Genomic DNA, 19,921 nt, shown 5'->3' with positions numbered 1-19,921 from the left:
AAGATGCGCGTTAAATATCGCATGCGATTAATCGTGCAGCCCTAGTCCACACCCTGACCTGCAGGGCTCTTTTAATGAACCACAGATGTAGTGTGCACTAAATAATGTCTGGGTTTCACCTCAGGAAGCCCACTCTTTACAAAATGGGGGTGAAAGATCGCCCTCAGTGCTATTTTGATGTGGAAATCAACAGGGAACCAGGTAAGATGTGACAGTGATTTTTATTGGGTTGTTCTGAAATAGTCTTGTGTGAAGGTCAAACTGTTAAAAGTAGAAGTTTTGATAGAAAAATGCTTCAAATGTTTGCTTTTAGATTACTATTTATGTATGTTTGGCTTTCTATCGTTTTCAAAATCACCGAAAAACCAACTACAAAAATCATGTTTAGTAATGCAAAAAGTAGTCTATAAAAGGGGGTCAGATGGGTGATCTTTATCGTAGTAGCATGTGGTATAATCTGAAATGATCAAGTTTTGAAGTTTTAATAAAAGGTAAATATTTAAGCCAGTTGTAAACATCCAATAGCGAAAGTGAAACATTATATTTGTATGTTTTGTAAAGCACTTTGGTAATGGCAGTTCAAATACCTGTGCCAGTGTGTGAGAAGCTGTTGTGGCAGTCCACACCCTGACCTGCAGGGCTCTTTTAATGAACCACAGATGTAGTGTGCACTAAATAATGTCTGGGTTTCTCCTCAGTCTACCACTAATTATGTGTTTTTAAGAGAGACGTCTGCGTCATAAAACCAAGACCCCTTATTTAGTGATTTTACACCCATTATTTTACAAAGCAAATGTTTTAACACCCTGTTTATATTAATTTTATCGCTTATAAATGAAATAGATAAAACTAGCTTCACGTACTATGCAAAAACACACTTAAATTTGAATGTTTTTGTATTTGAATATGAAGGAGCTGTTGTCGTTTGCCACGCTGAAGTCAGCCTGAAAGTTATAGCCTATAAGTTGAATTACAAAAGTCACACTAATCTAATAATGGCTTTCTTTAAGCAAGCTTAAAATTTACACACAAAACATACAGGTGGCTTTAGGTACAATGCAAAAGCACACCTAAATTTGAATGCGCCTGTATTTGAATATTGAAGGAGTGTTGTCGTTTGCCGCACTGAGGTTAATCTGAAAGTTACAGCTCTTTAGTTGAATTGCCATAGTCACACTAATCTAATAATAACTCTTTATTAGCAAGCTTAAAAATTTTAGAGGACATAGAGGTGTAAGATTTCTGATCCATGAGTATAATGATTTCTTTTGCTTTCTTCCAGTTGGACGAATTGTCTTTCAACTGTTCTCCGATATTTGTCCCAAGACAAGCAAAAATTTTCTTTGCCTGTGCACTGGTACGTACAGAGTCAACCTTGAATCTTTCAGAGGTTTTATCTAAAATAAACTATAAAAACCTGATATAGGTTTTTAAATTGCTCTTTTATACTACCATATTTCACCTTGTTAATCGCAATGAAAATAGCCAAGGAAGCTGGCATGGCATTAAAGCGCCAACCAACCTTTATATAATACCCATTCATGTCCACTTATACAAGCATAAGCTTATAGGGTAATAGCACAAAAATAAACCTAGAGGTGACTAAATCCTGGCTGTATAACGACAAGTGCAGGTGTTTTGCTGACAGCACTGAAGAATGAACCAAAGCTGTATTTACAGCCTGTTCCTAGAAGACAAAAGCTGCATTAGTCTGCATTGAGAAGGTTTGGTCATAAATTACAGTTAGTAATGCTTTGGGTCAATGCGGGGATCTTTTTTTCTCACCAGCTGAGATTGAAATGAGAGACACATGCCTTCAGCTGACTGTTGTATCGAATATATACCAATCCCCAGGGCACACACACCATCACCCACCTGTATTCATTTCAGTTTTATTGGCATCTCTTCCATGCTTATCAGATAGGATTAACCTTTTGCTGTCTGTGTAACTGTAGACTTCAGGACTCAGTCCAGGGGGGTATTCCAAAAAGCAGGTTATGTGACATACCCGGGTATGTTTGAGGATAAGCGAGCGGATAACCTCAGCTTTCGGTTCCAAAATCGGAGGTTACTTTCAGGGCATGTAAGTAACCATAGTAACTTGCTCTCTGAAGCAGGTTATGTTCCAGGGTTAGTTCACTTCAGCGCACGTGTGATCTACTGACGAGCCAGTTTACGAGACCACGAAAACCAGTCAGTATCTGGTGTGACCACCATTTGCCTCACGCAGTGCAACACATTTCATTACACCAAATACACAAAATAATGTTCTTTTTAGCAACATCATATGACCCCTTTAACTGTGAAAGAATATTTGATACTGTCACGATCACCAGCAGGAGTGCCCTTGATAACCACCAGAGGGCACTCAATCCCATAGCTCTGTCACTCAGTCTTGGACTTCATTTTCCATAATCCTTTACCTGGACACATCAGCACTCATTGTTTGCACCGGTGTCTTGTTAACCCTGTCTACTAACCCTATATATAGCCTGGTTCATTCAATCATTCGTTGTGAAGTCTTGCGTGTCATGTACTGCATTTCTGAGCCGTTATGTCTTGGTTTGTTCTGGGGGGTATTCCAGAAAGTAGGTTATGTGACATACCTGGGTATGTTTGAGGATAAGCGAGCGGATAACCTCAGCTTTCGGTTCCAAAATCGGAGGTAACTTTCAGGGTATGTAAGTAACCATAGCAACTTGCTCTCTGAAGATAACCAGAGAGCCTTCAGTGGGTGTGACAGATAGCACACAATATTATATATTAGTACAATACAGTTATGTATATAGCCTACCTATAATAAAAATACATATCTGATATGACTTAATATATAATTAGCATCAAACAAACAATATAATTCTTATTCTCAAGGATTATGGAGTAAACGGAAAAAAAGAAAAATGATTGCACAACCATCAATTAGGTGGCGATATGCACTTTAAGCATGTAAATGACCACTGAACAAAAGAAGAAGAAAGAAACAGCATGGTGCGCTTTTTCGACTCGTCGATTCGTCGCTCTGTTGAGAATATCTTGAGTCTTAATCAGGAACATACTCTGTGTTGAATGAACTTACTCCCGGACGCGTTTTAGGAACCACTTACCTCGAGTAAGCAAGGTTTGGGGTTAATCAACCGAGAGTTCAGGGTTTAACAGATGGTAAGTTAACCGTGCTTTCTGGAATACACCGCAGTAGTTCAATTCAGAATACAGTACTTTACAGTATTAGTATCTACATGTTTAACAGCTTTGTCTGTGAAATCTTGTTTTTTGGTTTGGTTTATGGCTGGTACATACTAGGTCTGTTATATACAAGTAATCATAAACGGTATGTTTCTTTGGTTTACTTGCAGGCGAGAAAAGCAGTGGCAAAACTACAGGAAAAAAATTATGCTATAAAGGCTCAACTTTCCATCGAGTGGTAAAGAACTTCATGATCCAGGGGGGTGATTTCACTGAGGGTATGTCCAGTTGTACTCATTGATTCGGATATGTGGAGATAGAAATATCTGTGGTGCCTTAGCCTAAGTGTTTATGCCTTTACTTGTTATATTCAATTGCCTGTTCTTGTGAGTGAATGTGCTTTTGTTTGCTCAGGCAATGGAAGAGGAGGAGAATCTATATATGGTGGTTTCTTTGAAGGTAAGCCATTTTTAGATACGTTTTGTTCTTTATAAAGCACTCAGCAACCTTAATTTGAGTGTTTAAACAACTTTTGCATGACTTTTGAATGGGCATCTCAGTTCTCTGCATGAATTACCAGTCATTGTTTTTATCTCGCCGTAGCTGTGAATCTTGACTCTTGTTTTATTCCTGTGATCTTATAATGATCTTCTATTTGAGTCAGCATGGAGAATAAGGGCTATTTATTTATTTAAAGGTCCAGTCTTCTTGCCTAAAATTTTCAACGTATTCTTTTATTTATAGAGATTGTGGTCTTTTGCAAAATGAGAAGGTAAGAGATGTACACAGTGCAGTAACACAATGTAGACTAAACTAGGGCTGTGCAATTAATCCCATTCGTGTCTTTGCCACGGTTGGCCATCGACAAGAGGAAGGCTCTATCATGTTTGAGAGTAAAGTTCTCATCTGTTGAAGAGAAATACGAAGAAAAAAGGACACTGAGTGCTTGTCGACTGCTTCAAAAAGTTGTGTTATGGAGAAGGACAGGAGCAGGCAAAGAGATGTTCATGAACACCTGATATCAGTGATGCTTCTATGCTGCTTCTGAACTCTTGAGTGTTTCTCGTGCTCTTTAGTGTAAAAGCGAGTGATTTTCTATTAAAACAACTACTGTTTACATCAAAATCTTTGATCAAGTTGGGCTGAATTATTTAGAAAAAGGAATAGTTCACCCAAAACTGAAAATTCTGTCATTCATTTCTCATTCTCATGTCATTTCAATCCAGGTGATTTACTTTTTTCTGTGGAACACAAAAGGAAAGATTAGTCATCAAATACAGCTCTTTTCCATGCGGTTTTGATGCTTCAAAAAAGATGAAAAAGTTCCATAAAAGTTTTAAAAAGCAGTATTGTAATAGTTAATTGCAATTGCTTGGAAAAGATCGACCCGCACATTATTTACATTTTCTTTTTTCTTCTACTAAAGAAACTAAGGCATGTAGGTTTGGAACAACATGAGAGATTAATAAATGACCTTTCTGGTTGAACTAAACCCTTTTAAAGGTTGGATTATGTTCAAGAGTATTGTATTTTATATCAACCCATCCTGGAAAATTAAGAAAGAAACAAAATAAAACATCAAAGAAAAGAAAAAAAGAGAAGTCAGTTAACCAAATCAATTTCATGGTCCATATATCCATGAGCACTCTGTGCAGCGTGGACGTTTTTGGCATGGTTCACATAAGGGATTGGAGAATGTTTAGTCTAGGGCTGTGCAATTAATCGCATGCGATTGCCATGCACATCTCGTTAGTAAAGCCGGTTCCGTGATTGGTAGTAAATCTCCATCACCTTCTTTCAGATTGAGCGGCATTTACTACACAGAGCCGTAGTTCACTGACAAGCTAGGCAATATCACGTTCATAATCGAATGCGATTCATCTGCGATTATGAACGCGATATTGCCTAGCTTGTCAGTGAACTACGGCTCTGTGTAGTAAATGCCGCTCAATCTGAAAGAAGGTGATGGAGATTTACTACCAATCACGGAACCGGCTTTACTAACGAGATGTGCATGGCAATCGCATGCGATTAATTGCACAGCCCTAGACTAAACATTCTCCAATCCCTTATGTGAACCATGCCAAAAACGTCCACGCTGCACAGAGTGCTCATGGATATATGGACCATGAAATTGATTTGGTTAACTGACTTCTCTTTTTTTCTTTTCTTTGATGTTTTATTTTGTTTCTTTCTTAATTTTCCAGGATGGGTTGATATAAAATACAATACTCTTGAACATAATCCAACCTTTAAAAGGGTTTAGTTCAACCAGAAAGGTCATTTATTAATCTCTCATGTTGTTCCAAACCTACATGCCTTAGTTTCTTTAGTAGAAGAAAAAAGAAAATGTAAATAATGTGCGGGTCGATCTTTTCCAAGCAATTGCAATTAACTATTACAATACTGCTTTTTAAAACTTTTATGGAACTTTTTCATCTTTTTTGAAGCATCAAAACCGCATGGAAAAGAGCTGTATTTGATGACTAATCTTTCCTTTTGTGTTCCACAGAAAAAAGTAAATCACCTGGATTGAAATGACATGAGAATGAGAAATGAATGACAGAATTTTCAGTTTTGGGTGAACTATTCCTTTTTCTAAATAATTCAGCCCAACTTGATCAAAGATTTTGATGTAAACAGTAGTTGTTTTAATAGAAAATCACTCGCTTTTACACTAAAGAGCACGAGAAACACTCAAGAGTTCAGAAGCAGCATAGAAGCATCACTGATATCAGGTGTTCATGAACATCTCTTTGCCTGCTCCTGTCCTTCTCCATAACACAACTTTTTGAAGCAGTCGACAAGCACTCAGTGTCCTTTTTTCTTCGTATTTCTCTTCAACAGATGAGAACTTTACTCTCAAACATGATAGAGCCTTCCTCTTGTCGATGGCCAACCGTGGCAAAGACACAAATGGGTCCCAGTTCTTTATGTAAGTGCTATTTACTCTGGTATAAGACACAGAGAGGGTGTATGTGTATATAGAAACAACCATTCATCACCAGATCTTCTGCTTACCATTTAATATGACTTACTGGTCACTATTAAATGGCACATGCAATACGTATAAATTATTTATTCCCCCAGTGTTCAGATCAGTTCTACAGAACTATTTTGCTTCATTCATAGCCTTTATAATAATATGCGCTTGAAAGCCTGTATCTGTTTTAAGAGATTGACCAAAACCACAAAGAGCATCTGGGCTCTTAACTTTGACCCAAGTGTTGTACTTGCTTAAATACTTACTCATACTTATGTCACTCACAATTTGTTGACACAGCAATACAATTTTTAAAGACCACTAGTGATTTTCAATAGTAAAGCAAGATGGTGAAGATGGAACATTTTATTTGTTCCGTCTACTTCATTTATTTAGTAAAACAATCATCTCCCCCTTTTGCCGTTCACACTCTCTCTAATCTCCTCAATCTCTTTACCACATATATTTTTGTTTTGGAGACTCTACATAGTCTACATGTTCATGTGGGATGCTGGTGCATTTTCATCTCCCTTTTCCCTTGTCAATGTGCATTTAGAAATATTTTATAATCAGAAAGCAGTCCTTTTTTGCCTACAAATGTATTACAATTTTTCTCTTGCCGTTTTTGTGTAAAATTTGCAGAAACTCTAGCATCCTGCTCTACCAAGGTAAAGTGTCTCTCCAAGGCTGTGCTTCTCTCTCCTGACTGTGTATTTCTGGTTGCTTGTAGCTAGCACTGGCTTCTTATTTATCATTAAATAATTTTCACCTCATAAAAAATCTGTTCTCCCAGCACAGAGAACCTTGAAGTCTTTATTGATGTATTTCAAGTTTAGAATCACAGGATGTATTTTCCTGCCATGGAAACACTGATTTCTAATTGAAGTTGTCCCTATAATATTTTATGGTTTTGTCAGAATAATGTTGGCAGATGTTGGACCTGTTCCTGTTCATCATTAGAATTTATTCATCCAGCCAATGTTATTGTGCAAGCACTGCTGGTTTTAAATTCCTCAGTGTTTGAATTGATGCATACAAATTTCTTCTTGATGACAGACTGAATGCTTTTTTGACTGAATTTATTTCCTTTTATCCCCCCTCACCACATGTCCATGTTGGATGACCTGGACTCGTTTACCTGACAACAGAACTACTAAGACAGCGCCTCATCTAGATGGGTAATGATTCAGTGGCTTTGTTTAACCATTTATGTATGTTGTATATCTGTTCAAGCAATACTGTCGGAGCAAATAATTAAAAAATAAACAGTTAATTCATCATTTATTTATTATAAGATAATTTGGATGCAAGCTTTTTCCCTAAATCCCACAATTTCTTGTAACTGTAAGGATTGTTGGTCTAATTTAGAGTGCATGTGGTCTTCGGGCTGGTCATCTCTGGCTTCGAGGTCATAAAGAAAATTGAAGGGCTGAAGACCGACTCAGCCAGCAGACCCTATGCTGACGTCAGAGTGATTGACTGTGGACAGCTGATTACAAAGTCTGCTAACGATGGTAAGCTTGTTCTTGAGTGTGAGATATAAACTAGAAATTTTGGCTGCACTCTTTCCGCCTGTCACTATGCTGTTTGAACTTGTCTTACCTAATGGAGAATGTTTTTAATCTCCACATCAACTACATTATGGAGTGAAATATGGTGTTTAAAAATGGAACTGTGAAAGATCATAAAACAAAATGAATGGTGCTTTGAAATACAGCAGACACCAATTTTAATACACACATTTACACTGTGTCCTAACCAGGCATGACGCTACAAAGCATCAAGTAACAGTCACAGGTGGTTAGAGTTTTTGCCCTAACCACCCACAGCAAATGATGTGCAACAAGACATTTTGCCAGTCACTTGAATTGTATTTTGATCATGTCATTCTGGGTAGTGCTGCCCAAAGTGAAATCTCACTGGTTCAAAATCCTAATTCTTACAGATGTATCTTATATATAACATTTGTTACGTTGTATTTTTCACTTTTTACTTGCAATGTGCTTGGTTTGGACATAGTATGTGTGTTCCAATTTACGTACTTGCGTACAATTATCTGATGGTTTTTAGTATAAATAGTGTGATTAGTGTGTTCTCATTCCAAAAAGAAAAAACCTGGATGATGCACTTAATTAACAGGAAAAAACGTTAATTAAGTGTGGAAAGTTGGACACTTAACTGTCGCATCTTTAATTAGTTACTGGAAGGGCAAGGGCTATTAGACTGATGTTGGATGACAGAGCAAGCTTATATAATTCATACACTAGACAGTTAAATACATAGTTCATAGAATAAGTGCATAGTGTATAGTGCATCATTTGGGACACAGCTAGTGTTGTTCATTATAAGTTTGTTTTATTTAGTGCCATGCACACAAAGCTCCAGTTCAAAATAAATTCACATGCACTTCGCATTGATAATGTAGTCAGAAATAAAGAGAATGAATAAATTCCATTCTGTGGTGATGTTCAGTACATTTTCAGACGTTTTGAAGTTTGTTGTATCTCTGTAGTTCTTCAAGGCAAAAGGAGGAAAGCATTCCATTCTGAGGATGACTCTCAGAGTTCTTTGGAGTCTTCATCTCAGTATTCCTTCTCTGATGGAGAGTCTGACAAAAATTATGCATCTCGAAAGAGGAAAAGAAACTCGAAGAGTAAGCACTCAAAGAGAAAAAGAAGAGAGACAAAGAAGGACAGAGAGACAGTTAAAACAGCAGGACATGAAAGGTAAATTATTGTAACCAGTGCCTTTTCCTCTTAGGCAATTTTATTTGTAATTCAGCCAATGATCTAAAGCAATAACACATTTGGTATTAGCCTGCACTGACACTTTTCAGCTATATCACAGTCACAGTAAAAATAGTATATTGATAACCTTTTCAAATCCAAAGGTGTCACCAAGGAATAATTTAGAAATCTGAGCTGATTATGAATTAGTTTTGTTCATGCTTTTTTTATGGTTGGCCTTTGTTTTTAGTTGTATAATAAAAATATACTGCCTACTCTTTTCCCGATTCATAGTCATGCTGAGGGAGAGATGGCAGAGGAAGATGATGGTGAGGCTGAGCAGAATGTAAAAAGGGAGAAGCCTGTGGTTCGACCAGAAGAGATCCCACCTGTGCCAGAGAACCGCTTCCTGCTCCGCAGGGACATGCCTACCCAGGAGGAGATAGTAAAAACGTTTGTGTCTTTTGTGTAATTCAACAGATGTTCCTCTTTTCACTTAAACATTACAAGAGTCTTTCCTATGCATTCCCAGTTACTAGATAACTGACATTTTCTAAAAATTCTAAATTTAAAGTGTTACTATAGAACCAAAAGCGATTCATGTTTTAGTAACATTTGTCCTTGCTTAACAATTAATCCTTGAAATCCATGGATCAGCTTTGATGTATATTGTATTTATATTAAACCAAATAGGTAAAGTCTTAAAACTGATACTTCCCCCCCCCAATAGGGCCATGCAGGACACAGTCGTGGCACCAAATGACACAAAACCAACAGTCACAAAATCTGGACGCAAGATCAAAGGCCGCGGTACTATGGTATGACAACCGTGAATTATATTTCTACCACCTACAGAAGAAAAAACAAAGCCACAGAGTGACATTAAATAAAGTACAGCAGACAAAATGCATTTTTACAAACTCAAATCTATATCAGCTGCTTTAATAATTATCATAATTATTTAATTCTAATGATTTGACGTTGACTTGTTAGAAAGTGCTTGATGGAATGATAGTTTGATTGGTTTGCCATGCATGAAGGGTTGTCGTTTTTTATTCCCTCTGCAGAGGTACCATACACCCCCCCGGTCAAAGTCCCGATCGGAGTCTGAAGGGGAACGGGGGAGCAGTGAGACTCCTCCACACTGGAAAGAGGAAATGCAGAGGACCAAGGCTTACCAGCCCCCCAGTGTGGAGAGATGGAGTAAAGGAGAAAGGTTTGCTCTTACACCATTTGAAAACGGTGCAATGATCAGTGTGATATTCAAAATTATTGTACGTGCCAAGTTTATATTAAAAGGTTTATATTAAAGTAAATTTTGTTTATATTAAGTTTTTGATTTGCTTTCAGAAATATGTTTAAAGTTGTGAAAAACATAGTTGGAACATAGATTTTTATTTTGTATTTTAAATATTGTTCAAACAGATGGGATGACAGAAGTGACACCCCAAGGTCTAGGTCAAGATCAGAAGAGCGTTCCTTAAGTGAGGCTTCTGTACATTCCAGCCATCATCGATCTAAAAAAGAAAAAAAGAAAACCAAACGCAAGAAGAAAACTAAGAAACGAAAGCACTCAAAGAAACATAAAAAGAACAAGACCAAGGAGACCTCCCAGTCTGAGAATGAGATGTCTGGGTCCTCAGGCAAGAGGTCGAAACACACAAGCCGTGCAGAGAGGAGACATTCTCGATCACGCTCTCAGTCTTACTCTCGCTCATCGTCGTGCCACTCCCACAGATCGTATAGAATAGGATCAGAAAGGAGACGTTACTTATCAAGCTCTTCTAGAGATTCACGATCTTATTCGAGGTCCAGGAGCAGATCTTATTCCAGAAGTCGGTCAAGGTCTGATAAGCGGGTTCGGTCATCCATGAGATCAAGTCATAGTCGATCAGGACGGTCTGTTACACATTCTAGGTCACGTTCTCGATCCAGATACAGGACAAGGTCAAGAACCAGATCAAACTCTAGGTATAGTTCAGAAACCCCACCACGTTCCAGGAAAAGAAATGAGTTGAGATCCTCTCGAAAGTCAAAGCCTACAGAGGGCGGTATTTCCAAATTGGACAAGCCTGTCCCTAAATCAGTTCAAGGTGAAGAATCTAAAGCCCAACCAGCAGCATCTTCAGAGAGTGTCTCTGTGTTGCCTATGAGTGACAGTCCACCTCCTTCTCGATGGAAACCAGGCCAAAAACCCTGGAAACCCTCTTATGTCCGCATTCAAGAAATCAATGTAAAATCAGCCCCAGCTTCAAATGCACTAATCAGCCCATCATCAAATGTACCTCTGGAGGTAATGTCCTCTCTAAAGCCAGACACGGCTGTTAGTCAAAGGAACCCCAGCAGCACTAACAATAATGTTCCTGATAGGCTTCTGCAAAGCAGTTTGTCCAGGAGCAGTTCACCTACTCGATCACGTAGTAGCAGCAAATCAAAGAGTCAGTACGGCAGCAGATCTTCCTCTTGCAGTAGGTCGGAGTCGTATAATTCATACAAAGGAAGAACCACTGAAAAAAAGAGAAAACATCGTAGATCTCACAGAAATAGCCAAAAGAGGGACAAGCATGCAAATCATGGTAGTGCCCATAAAGATTCATCTCCCTCCTCAGAGAACATATCAGATAATCCATACAGTGCTATCCACGGACACAATGATTCCTTGGTACAGAGAAACACACTGAAAGGCACAAATCCCAATCAAAGGAAAGGACCATTAGGGGACAACAATAATGCATCTGGATGGGAAAGTGAAGGAGAGAACTCAAGTAAGACTAATACTGCTCTGGAACACAACCAACTCCCTATTAGTGATGAGGGACTTACTGAAATGAAAAAGAGACAGATTTTGTCTCGTTGCTGGGAGACTGAGAGTGACTCTGAAATGCCAGACAAAAAGGTAGTTAGTGATGCCAAACATGTGTCTGAAAAAGAGGAGGGAGAGGCTAGTTCAGAATCAGAGTATGAACACCCTTTATGGACCTCTAGCAAGTCAAATCAAGGTGCAGAAATGTCTAAAGAATTAAAAGGTAATGAGGAGCTGTCTGCAGACACAAAAACTTCAAAGCACAAGAACAAGAAAGCCAAGCGGAAGCACAAGCACAAGAGGAGGAACACTTCCAGGTCAGGATCTCGCAGATCCAAGGCCAAGAAATCCAAGAAGCACCAAAAGCCGAAAGAGACATTTCACTGGCAGCCTCCACTGGAGTTTGGTGATGAAGGTGAGGAGGATGATTCAGTCACTCAAGCAAAACAATTTCACATAGCAAATCCTGATGCTGTCCGTGATGGAGCAAAAAGGCGTATAAAGGCTGGAAAGATCAAGCACCAAGTCTCAGAAAATAAGGATGACGATCAAGGGAATGTCGAATCATCACAAGATATGTTTTCAGTAGAGTCTTCTAAAGGTATTGATGAGAATGGGAAGGTGACTGAAAGCCAAAAACCGAAGCCAAATAGCAATACTGAAAGAAGTCCAGCTCAAAGCCATCTAGAGATCCATACCAATCTTTCAGACACTAACTTGGCAAGTAACAAACCAAGAGACCCAAATAAAGTTGATGTATGTCCTCCAGAAGCCATCCCAGAAGCTAAGCAACCAGGTGCCAAAGCGATTGGATTTTCCCCTCTAAAAAGTATTCGAAATAATGGTAGTGCGCTTGTTCCACCTCAAATAGAAAGAGGAAACTCTGTAACAATTGGATCTGTTTTACCTGAAGGCAGTCAGCCAGAGGAATATGTACCTGGTGACACTTCTCTCTCAGCAGTTGAAAATAAATGGAAACCTTTGACAGGCATGACTGTTGTGCATGCCATTACTACAAAACCTTTAATTATTAAAATAAATAAAATGCAAGATCAACTGGAGGGAAAGGCCCAGGGTCTCAAGATTGAGATCAAGAGCAAGAGTAGAGTCCGTCCAGGATCCTTATTTGATGAGGTACGAAAGACAGCTCGGTTAAATCAGAGACCCAGAAATCAAGACAGCTCAAGTGAAGAAGACTCTATTCCAGCAACAGGAGAAAGGGCTGGATCCCACTCTCGGAACAAGTCAAGGTCTGTGTCCAGTCACAGGTCCCACTGCAGAAGTAGGTCTCATTCATATAGCCGCTCCAGGAGCAGGTCCAGAAGCTACACCTACTCTTCCAGGTTGGTTACAACAGACAATGTTTTATGACTTTGTATGTCCAATCGTCCATGTCAAGTCAATTTTGCATGTTTTAATTGTTCACACAGGAGCTACAGTAGAAGTAGAAGCAGGAGTAGATACAGCAGAGGACACTCTCGTTCTCGAAGTAGCACCTTCCGAAGTTCCCGTAGGTAAGTACTGAAAGATATTTATCTTTGATATATGTCTAATGGGGATTAAAATGTTTTTAATGAAGATACCACGGTGATCTTGTTTTAGCCATACAGACAGTACAAGTCATTCTAGAAGTCGCCACAGAGGTCGCCACAGATCAAGGTGAGCATGGAGCCAAAATGATTAATGCATTTTGATTGCAACCAACCTAGTGTCGCTTAATTATGTCTTTTGTTCATGGAAATACAGGTCTAACTCTTCCGATAGTTATTCTAGCCGCAGTCGTAGCAGGAGAAGAGGGCATCGGAGAAGTGAGAGCTCTGACCGCAGGTCCAGGTACATCATAAATAAATCCATGTATTATTAAAACTGTCTTGTTTGAATTTGATAATGTGCCTCACTGAAGCTAATTCTCTGATGTGTGTCTTCACTTTCAGGTCATATCGCTCTTACAGTCGCAGTTCCTCCAGGAGGCGAAGTCATAGCCGAAGCAGTCGATACAGCTGAGCTGAATTGATGTAGCATTAAGCCTCCCTATCCTCCTTCAAATGGTTTTCTGAACGAATGACTCAGTTTAAGTTTGAAGTATGTACTTTGATGTACACTGTATCATCATTTAATGTGTAATTCACATACATTCTGCTGTATTTTTCCAAATGAGTCTATGTATGAATGTACATTTGAAACAAAATTAGTCACTGCTTTATTCTGGCACACCTTTTTAATATTCCTAAGAAATGGAGCATAGAACCCTCCAACTGTAAAGCCTAGGTTATATATCAACAGCCACTTACCTCAGTCTTTTGAACATGAAATTCCGTGAAATGTAAATGTCATGTTTTGACATGGCATGCAGTTTTATTAAACAAATCAATGGTAGACATGGATGGAAAATGTTTAGTTTTGGCCAAATTAATGTTTTGTGGTTGCCCTCGGTGCATTGTTTTTTTATTTGTACATAAAAACAAAACATCTTGCTGAATGTATCTACTGCTGCTTATTGATACACCATTTAAATATAACAAACGAATCTTGCCAACTGTAAATAAAACTACATTTGTTTGTGAAATCCTTCGTGTGTGCTGTATAATGTGTATTCTGGGAAATGTGTTCTTCCTACTTCACGTTTCAGTGACTCCTCCAAATATACACAAAATTGAGTATGATGCATTAGAATGTGGATAAAAGTCCATCTCAAACATGTTTGTAAGTATTGACCACTACAAGCATGTCTGCTTTTTGATTTAGTCCTGGGATACTGTACATCCAAAATGTGCTGGGGTACACTAGGATCAGAATTGACAACCACTGCACTGATACTACTGCATCCAAATGTACTGTCAGAGTATGAACAATTCTCTTATGAAGAATTCACTTTTGGCTGTTGTTCTAAATTGTTATTTAGTATAAACTGTATGCATTTCTAGATATACTACACATACTAGCAATCATCAAAGTACAGTTTAACCACAAAGAGCATTTTTATTGGTATCTAAAGTACTTAAACATAAGAGCTCAGATCACATTTCTCCATTTTCGAAAATCTTTTTTGATTTTTTTTCTATCTTAACAGTTGCTTCACTCCTGTGGCCTCATGGGATAGTGTTTACTGGTTGCTCACTAAAGAATCTCAGCAGGTGCAGTATGTCATCTGGGTTTAGTTTGCCTGCTGTTTCACAAATACTGTATATTCAGACATCCTACTCGCTGTTTATTAAAAGAAAAGTATACATATTCGAACACAAGGATTATAATTGCTCTGGATTTTCAGGATTCCGCATGCTCTCATGCACACAGTGAGATGCCACATGCAAGGTCATGACTATGAGCACCTGGGACACAAATGCTCCATGTCCCCATAAGGGCAGCTCCTATTGATTACTAATTTTTAGCAGTAGATGTAGACTAGAGCTCAGACGGGAAAAAAAATATCCAGTGCAATGGCCCTTTAAAACTTCTGACAAAAGCCCATATGATCCCTGAGCTCCAATCACCAATTCCTACTGCAAAAGCAGCCTCTGCATTTTTGTCTGTCTGAATGCTGCTAGCACGGCGAGAAAAAAAACAGTGAGGGGAAAGAAAACTGAAGAAATGTGAAAATCCAGCGTACTATTACATGGCGAGCGGAAGTTCTGCGCAAATGGGAGTTATTCGCAGACTCCTTCGATGCTAGAGACCCCGGATCAAAATGGTACAGTAGACAACGACATTTTGATTATTTTATATCCATATTTGATCTCTTGTAATTTTAAACGACTTAGCTAGGCCGATGAAACTTGCAATAGTTTGTCCCGGGACGTGTCTGAGTTTTGAATGTGTTAGATAATGTGATGTCGCCAATAAATTTGACCGCGAAATGAAGTTTGCAACTTGCACAGAACGCCGACAAGCCACAGAAATTGGAAGGTTAACAAGAATGCAATGGCCACAATAGCTACATTGTTGCGTTTAAAGAGTTAAATTCTCTCATATCAGTGTGGATAGGGATCACGTCGTGACTGGTGCATTTTGTGGACATTGATGCATGCAAAATTAAATTTGAATTCTAAATATACTTTTGAAATTATAGACTTTGTTGCACAGGACGAGAACGAATTGATGTCACAACACCTTTAAATTCACATGCCCTTAAATTTGTCGATCCCCCATCCATAGAGTTCATATTTCAGTTGTGCAATAACTCTGAGTCTCCAAATAAATGTTGAAGGCGTTACACATTTTTTTTTTTAGAGATACAGGAGCTTGGAAACATTATACTTTAAATGCCATTTAAATGATTTTATATTAATATAAATCATTTTCTAAAATGTAGGCATAGCCCAAAACAAAGATAAATAAATTAGATCGCAAATACTTACAAATAGCATTAGTATTATTAATAGTTATATACTAATTATTAGTCATGTTTTAGTATAATGATTGTTTAATATTGTCAAAGCAAAAACAAAACTATAATTTTAAAATTGTTCTACAGATTGGTTATCAAAGTTAAACTAAAATCTGCATTGTAAATATAATTAATTTCTACAAAATACAAAGATAGAAGAAAGAGAGAAAAAACAAGCAGTCACCGCGTAAAGTGTTCACACAGTCAATTACAAATATCAAGTAATTAAAAAAATAATTTCAGGAATCGCAAAAGCCATTGAAATAAAGAGAGGGAGAGAAATGTAAGAATATTTTTCCTAGTATTTCATTGACTAGAAATTGTGACCTCTGTAAATCTTTTTTTTTTTTTTTTTAATCCCACTTATACCCACCTATCACAAATTAATAAAAAAAATTGTAGTCTCAGTGAACTCATACGCAGAAGAATAAAATGGGAAGAGAATGATAAAAGATATGTTTTGTTTTTTCGTTTTGTTTTTGTTTTAGTGGTTTGTTTATATGTCAGGTGCATGGTTGTTTATATTATTTCTTATTTGCAAATAATAAAAATCATAAATTTAAAAAAAGAGATGTCTTACTCTGGGTGTATTTTGGTGTTGTTTTTTATTAGCATTGTAATATTCCATATCCTTCATAAACAGAGGGAGAGCATCACAAAAGTTGCGGGATGAAAGCAGTGTTGATTTTAGGAATGCTCAGTAAAAATAAAGCATGTGTATTGTAGTACGTTGATGCTGTATCCAGAGGCCTCTTCACATCTGGAAGATGGGTTAATAGCTGGGTCAGGTCACTACTTTAGTGCCACGACCCTGTCTTGTTGACCTCCAGTTGCTCGCTTGATTTTTTCACATGACCCTTAAAAAGTGTTGTTATTTTTTATTATTTATAGTGCATTTCCTGTTTGCCTGTAGTGGACCAAAAGTGCTTAAATATGCATAGCCTATTGTTGGTTGACATGTGAAATGAGTCAGAACCCAAAGAATTCATTACGCCCCCATTAATGCATTGTATATGAGAATCTAATCAATTTTAAACAATCACCGAAAGAATATAACTTGATGATAACATTAACCATTTTAATTTCCAAAACGCTCTGTAATAACAGAAAAGCAGCTGAACTTCAGCTGAATCTATTGAACTTGGTTACTAGTTCCCATCGCTCATCTAGTTAAGCATTAGTGGTAAAAGCATGGTCAAGCAAGGTCATCATGTTTGAGATGCATACGGTTAAAATTCTCATACAAATGAATAAATGCATTGAATGCATGATGATTTCCTAGCGCTATGAAAATTTGTGCTTTAGGAAGAGCTGAAATAGAACGACTCCTGCTAAACTCTGCAGTCTTGTCCTTTAGTGCTGCGGCCTGGAAAAAAGCATCATGCTGAGGGTTTTTATGTAACCATCTATTCAGGACATTCCTGCCCACCCTTGACTTTGAGGCTTCGTTGTCTCTCAGTGCTCTGCTGTTGAGGTCACTTAAATCCATGTGACAAGTGCTCCTCAAACGGCTCCCAGCATTCAACTCGAGTCTTGTTCTTATTATTATCAATGTTGAAAATAATTGTGCTGCTTAAAGAGATAGTTCACCCAAAAATGAAAATTCAGTGATCGTTTAGTCACCCTCATGTTGTTCCAAACCTGTATGACTTTCATTATTTTGAAGAATGATAGTAGCCATTGACTTCCATAGTATAGATTAGAAATAATATTATGGAAGTCAATGGCTACCATCAACTGTTCGGTTACCAACATTGTTCAAAATATCTTCTTTTGTGTCATTTTATGAAATCAGCATGAATTAAATGCTACTACTAGTATGCAAATATGATGAATGTGTATGTATGCATTCTTCGAAGGATCCGTTTGCTAAATCTGTACAATTTAATCTTTATCAACACACATTACCTTCCTTCTCCTTTTCGGTTATGGAAAAGAGAAGACATTTATTTCCCTATTTCACAGTTGTGTTTCTCCCGGTGTCTGTGTTGTTTGTCAGGTTCAGTTCCTCACATTGCTGCATACTTAGGTCAGAGTCTGTACATGGAGAGGAGTTGGCCCATGAGCAGAGTTAGCAGATCTGTGGCAGTTTGTGTTTGTGCTTTATGTGGCAGAGACATGCCAGCTCCACAGGCTCTTCTCTTGGCCAGAAGTCCTGACTCAGCTCCTGCTCACATAACTCAGGCTGAAGTCTCCTGGCAGTCCTGCTCAGGCTTTGGTAACGTAGCAGATCACAGTCTACAACCTTGATTATTCAGTTCCCGCATTGGGTTGTTCAAATTCTGTTACAGCCACATTTTGTGCTTGCTTGGCTGTATGAGAGAAGTTGGCGAATCTCGGGAAATCTGTCATTAACTTGTCAGGGTCAGATTTCAGCACTACATCTAAAGGATGTTGAAGTTGATGCATTTCCTCAGCGACCATCACAGATCAGCTCTAGGCATGACGTAGCGGATATCGTCCTCTTTTGGAAGACCAAACAAAGTAGTTTCGCTTTCACAATGAAACACAGCGCCTTCACGACATGGCGGCGGCGACAACAACAATACTACAGCGAGAATAAAAGTTATGCCTTCTTTCTTTGCGTGAACATTTGGGCGGCGTTATGCAAATCTTCCCACACAGTGACGTAGACATGTGAGGGCGTGTTAGAACGAGCCGTTTTAGGTAGGCGTGGTTGACTCTTAACTTTTATAAAGAACATCTCTTTGGATTTGAGACTTTAGTCTTTGCAACTTTACAGATCTTCTTTATGCACCAAGAGCTTGTAACACTTCAAAGAGAAAGGAAAAATTGAAATCGCATCATATGACCCCTTTAATCAAAAATATGGCAAAAACGCTGTGAAATATTACAATTTAAAAAAAATACAAGCTCAGGTTTCAGTGTCACATGACCCTTCAGAAATAATTATAATATGCTGATATGGTAAGAAACATATTATTATTATTTTTTGAGGGGGGATAAAAGGGTTTTTTGTTTTTTTGTTTTTTTTACTAAAATTCTTATCGGAATCAAAAGACATTTAACTTTTTTTTATTCTTATTGTTCTCAATTATAACTCATTGAAATACAGTACTATAATAGAATTTTGTACTATAGTTAGGGATGTAACGATTAACTGCGAGCCGGTTGAAAATCGATTAAAATATGTGACGATTCAAATCGGTTGAGATGCTAAACAAATCGCGATTCAGTTAGGGGTAGGAGTTTATATGAATGTATATCTGAGGGGAAACTTACTGTCTTTAGAAAAGTTTAGATGGTATTTTTTATTTTCATCTCGCCTCTGTATAATGCATATTAAAGTTCATAAGAAACCAAGGAAACGCTTTAAGCACCACCTGCTGGCAGAGAGTGAATCTGCGTCTCATTCAACTTGTCTGTTGTTTCTGTTTCATGCAGATATTTTTTATGTATAGTTTCACAAAACTGAAGTTAAACCATTCTGTTTTTGCTTCAAATTTCGAAATTATACAATCCAATTTAGATTAAAACTGCTCATGTTGCATGTATGCAGCATCTTTTTTTGGATCATGATTAAAATGCAGTGGTTGCCTCTCATTTTAAATGGAAAGAGCACAAACAAAGCCTTAGTTTGTTTATATGAAGAGATGTCTTTTATTTGTGTTACTTATTTATTTGATTTGGTGCTTGTTTTAAAATTTCAGTTTAGTTTTGTTATTTAGCAGACGCTTTTATCCAACGCGACTTACAAATGAGGACAATAGAAGCTATTAAAACCAACAAAAGAGCAATAATATGCAAGTGCTATATTAGTATATTAGTGTTATATTTCAGTTTCACTAAGAAATGTGCAGCATTTTGTCCAAGCAATAATA

The 19,921-nt window shown here is 37.8% G+C and overlaps 2 protein-coding genes across 4 annotated transcripts in view; both read left to right on the top strand.

Annotated features, from left to right (window-relative positions):
• The window catches only part of nktr (natural killer cell triggering receptor), a 16,685-nt gene extending 2,607 nt beyond the window's left edge, over positions 1-14,078 (top strand). Inside the window, exons 1-16 of one of the 3 annotated variants that reach the window (XM_016463024.1) lie at positions 128-201; positions 1,283-1,357; positions 3,354-3,461; positions 3,598-3,642; positions 6,031-6,118; positions 7,315-7,344; positions 7,535-7,680; positions 8,679-8,892; positions 9,187-9,345; positions 9,623-9,710; positions 9,960-10,108; positions 10,318-13,038; positions 13,126-13,209; positions 13,298-13,354; positions 13,442-13,528; positions 13,630-14,078. In XM_016463024.1, coding sequence (XP_016318510.1) covers positions 144-201; positions 1,283-1,357; positions 3,354-3,461; positions 3,598-3,642; positions 6,031-6,118; positions 7,315-7,344; positions 7,535-7,680; positions 8,679-8,892; positions 9,187-9,345; positions 9,623-9,710; positions 9,960-10,108; positions 10,318-13,038; positions 13,126-13,209; positions 13,298-13,354; positions 13,442-13,528; positions 13,630-13,699 — 4,179 coding nt within the window. In that variant the 5' untranslated portion in view covers positions 128-143 and the 3' untranslated portion in view covers positions 13,700-14,078. Of the gene's footprint in view, positions 1-127; positions 202-1,282; positions 1,358-3,353; positions 3,462-3,597; positions 3,643-3,927; positions 3,956-6,030; positions 6,119-7,314; positions 7,345-7,534; positions 7,681-8,678; positions 8,893-9,186; positions 9,346-9,622; positions 9,711-9,959; positions 10,109-10,317; positions 13,039-13,125; positions 13,210-13,297; positions 13,355-13,441; positions 13,529-13,629 lie in introns of those variants that run through there. The other 2 variants (XM_016463025.1, XM_016463026.1) reach the window with 2 other exon arrangements.
• Positions 14,079-15,184: 1,106 nt separating this feature from the next.
• LOC107670424 (zinc finger and BTB domain-containing protein 47-like) overlaps positions 15,185-19,921 on the top strand; it is a 25,657-nt gene continuing 20,920 nt past the window's right edge. Inside the window, exon 1 of the mRNA XM_016463028.1 lies at positions 15,185-15,383. The gene's annotated coding sequence lies outside the window, so the exon portion shown is untranslated. The remainder of the gene's footprint in view (positions 15,384-19,921) is intronic.

The sequence above is a fragment of the Sinocyclocheilus anshuiensis genome, unplaced genomic scaffold (assembly GCF_001515605.1).
Source record: "Sinocyclocheilus anshuiensis isolate Anshui unplaced genomic scaffold, SAMN03320099.WGS_v1.1 scaffold1177, whole genome shotgun sequence".
Classification (NCBI taxonomy): Eukaryota; Metazoa; Chordata; class Actinopteri; order Cypriniformes; family Cyprinidae; genus Sinocyclocheilus; species Sinocyclocheilus anshuiensis.
The sequence above is the reverse complement of the archived record's forward strand: the minus strand, read 5'-3'. Positions and strand labels throughout refer to the sequence as shown.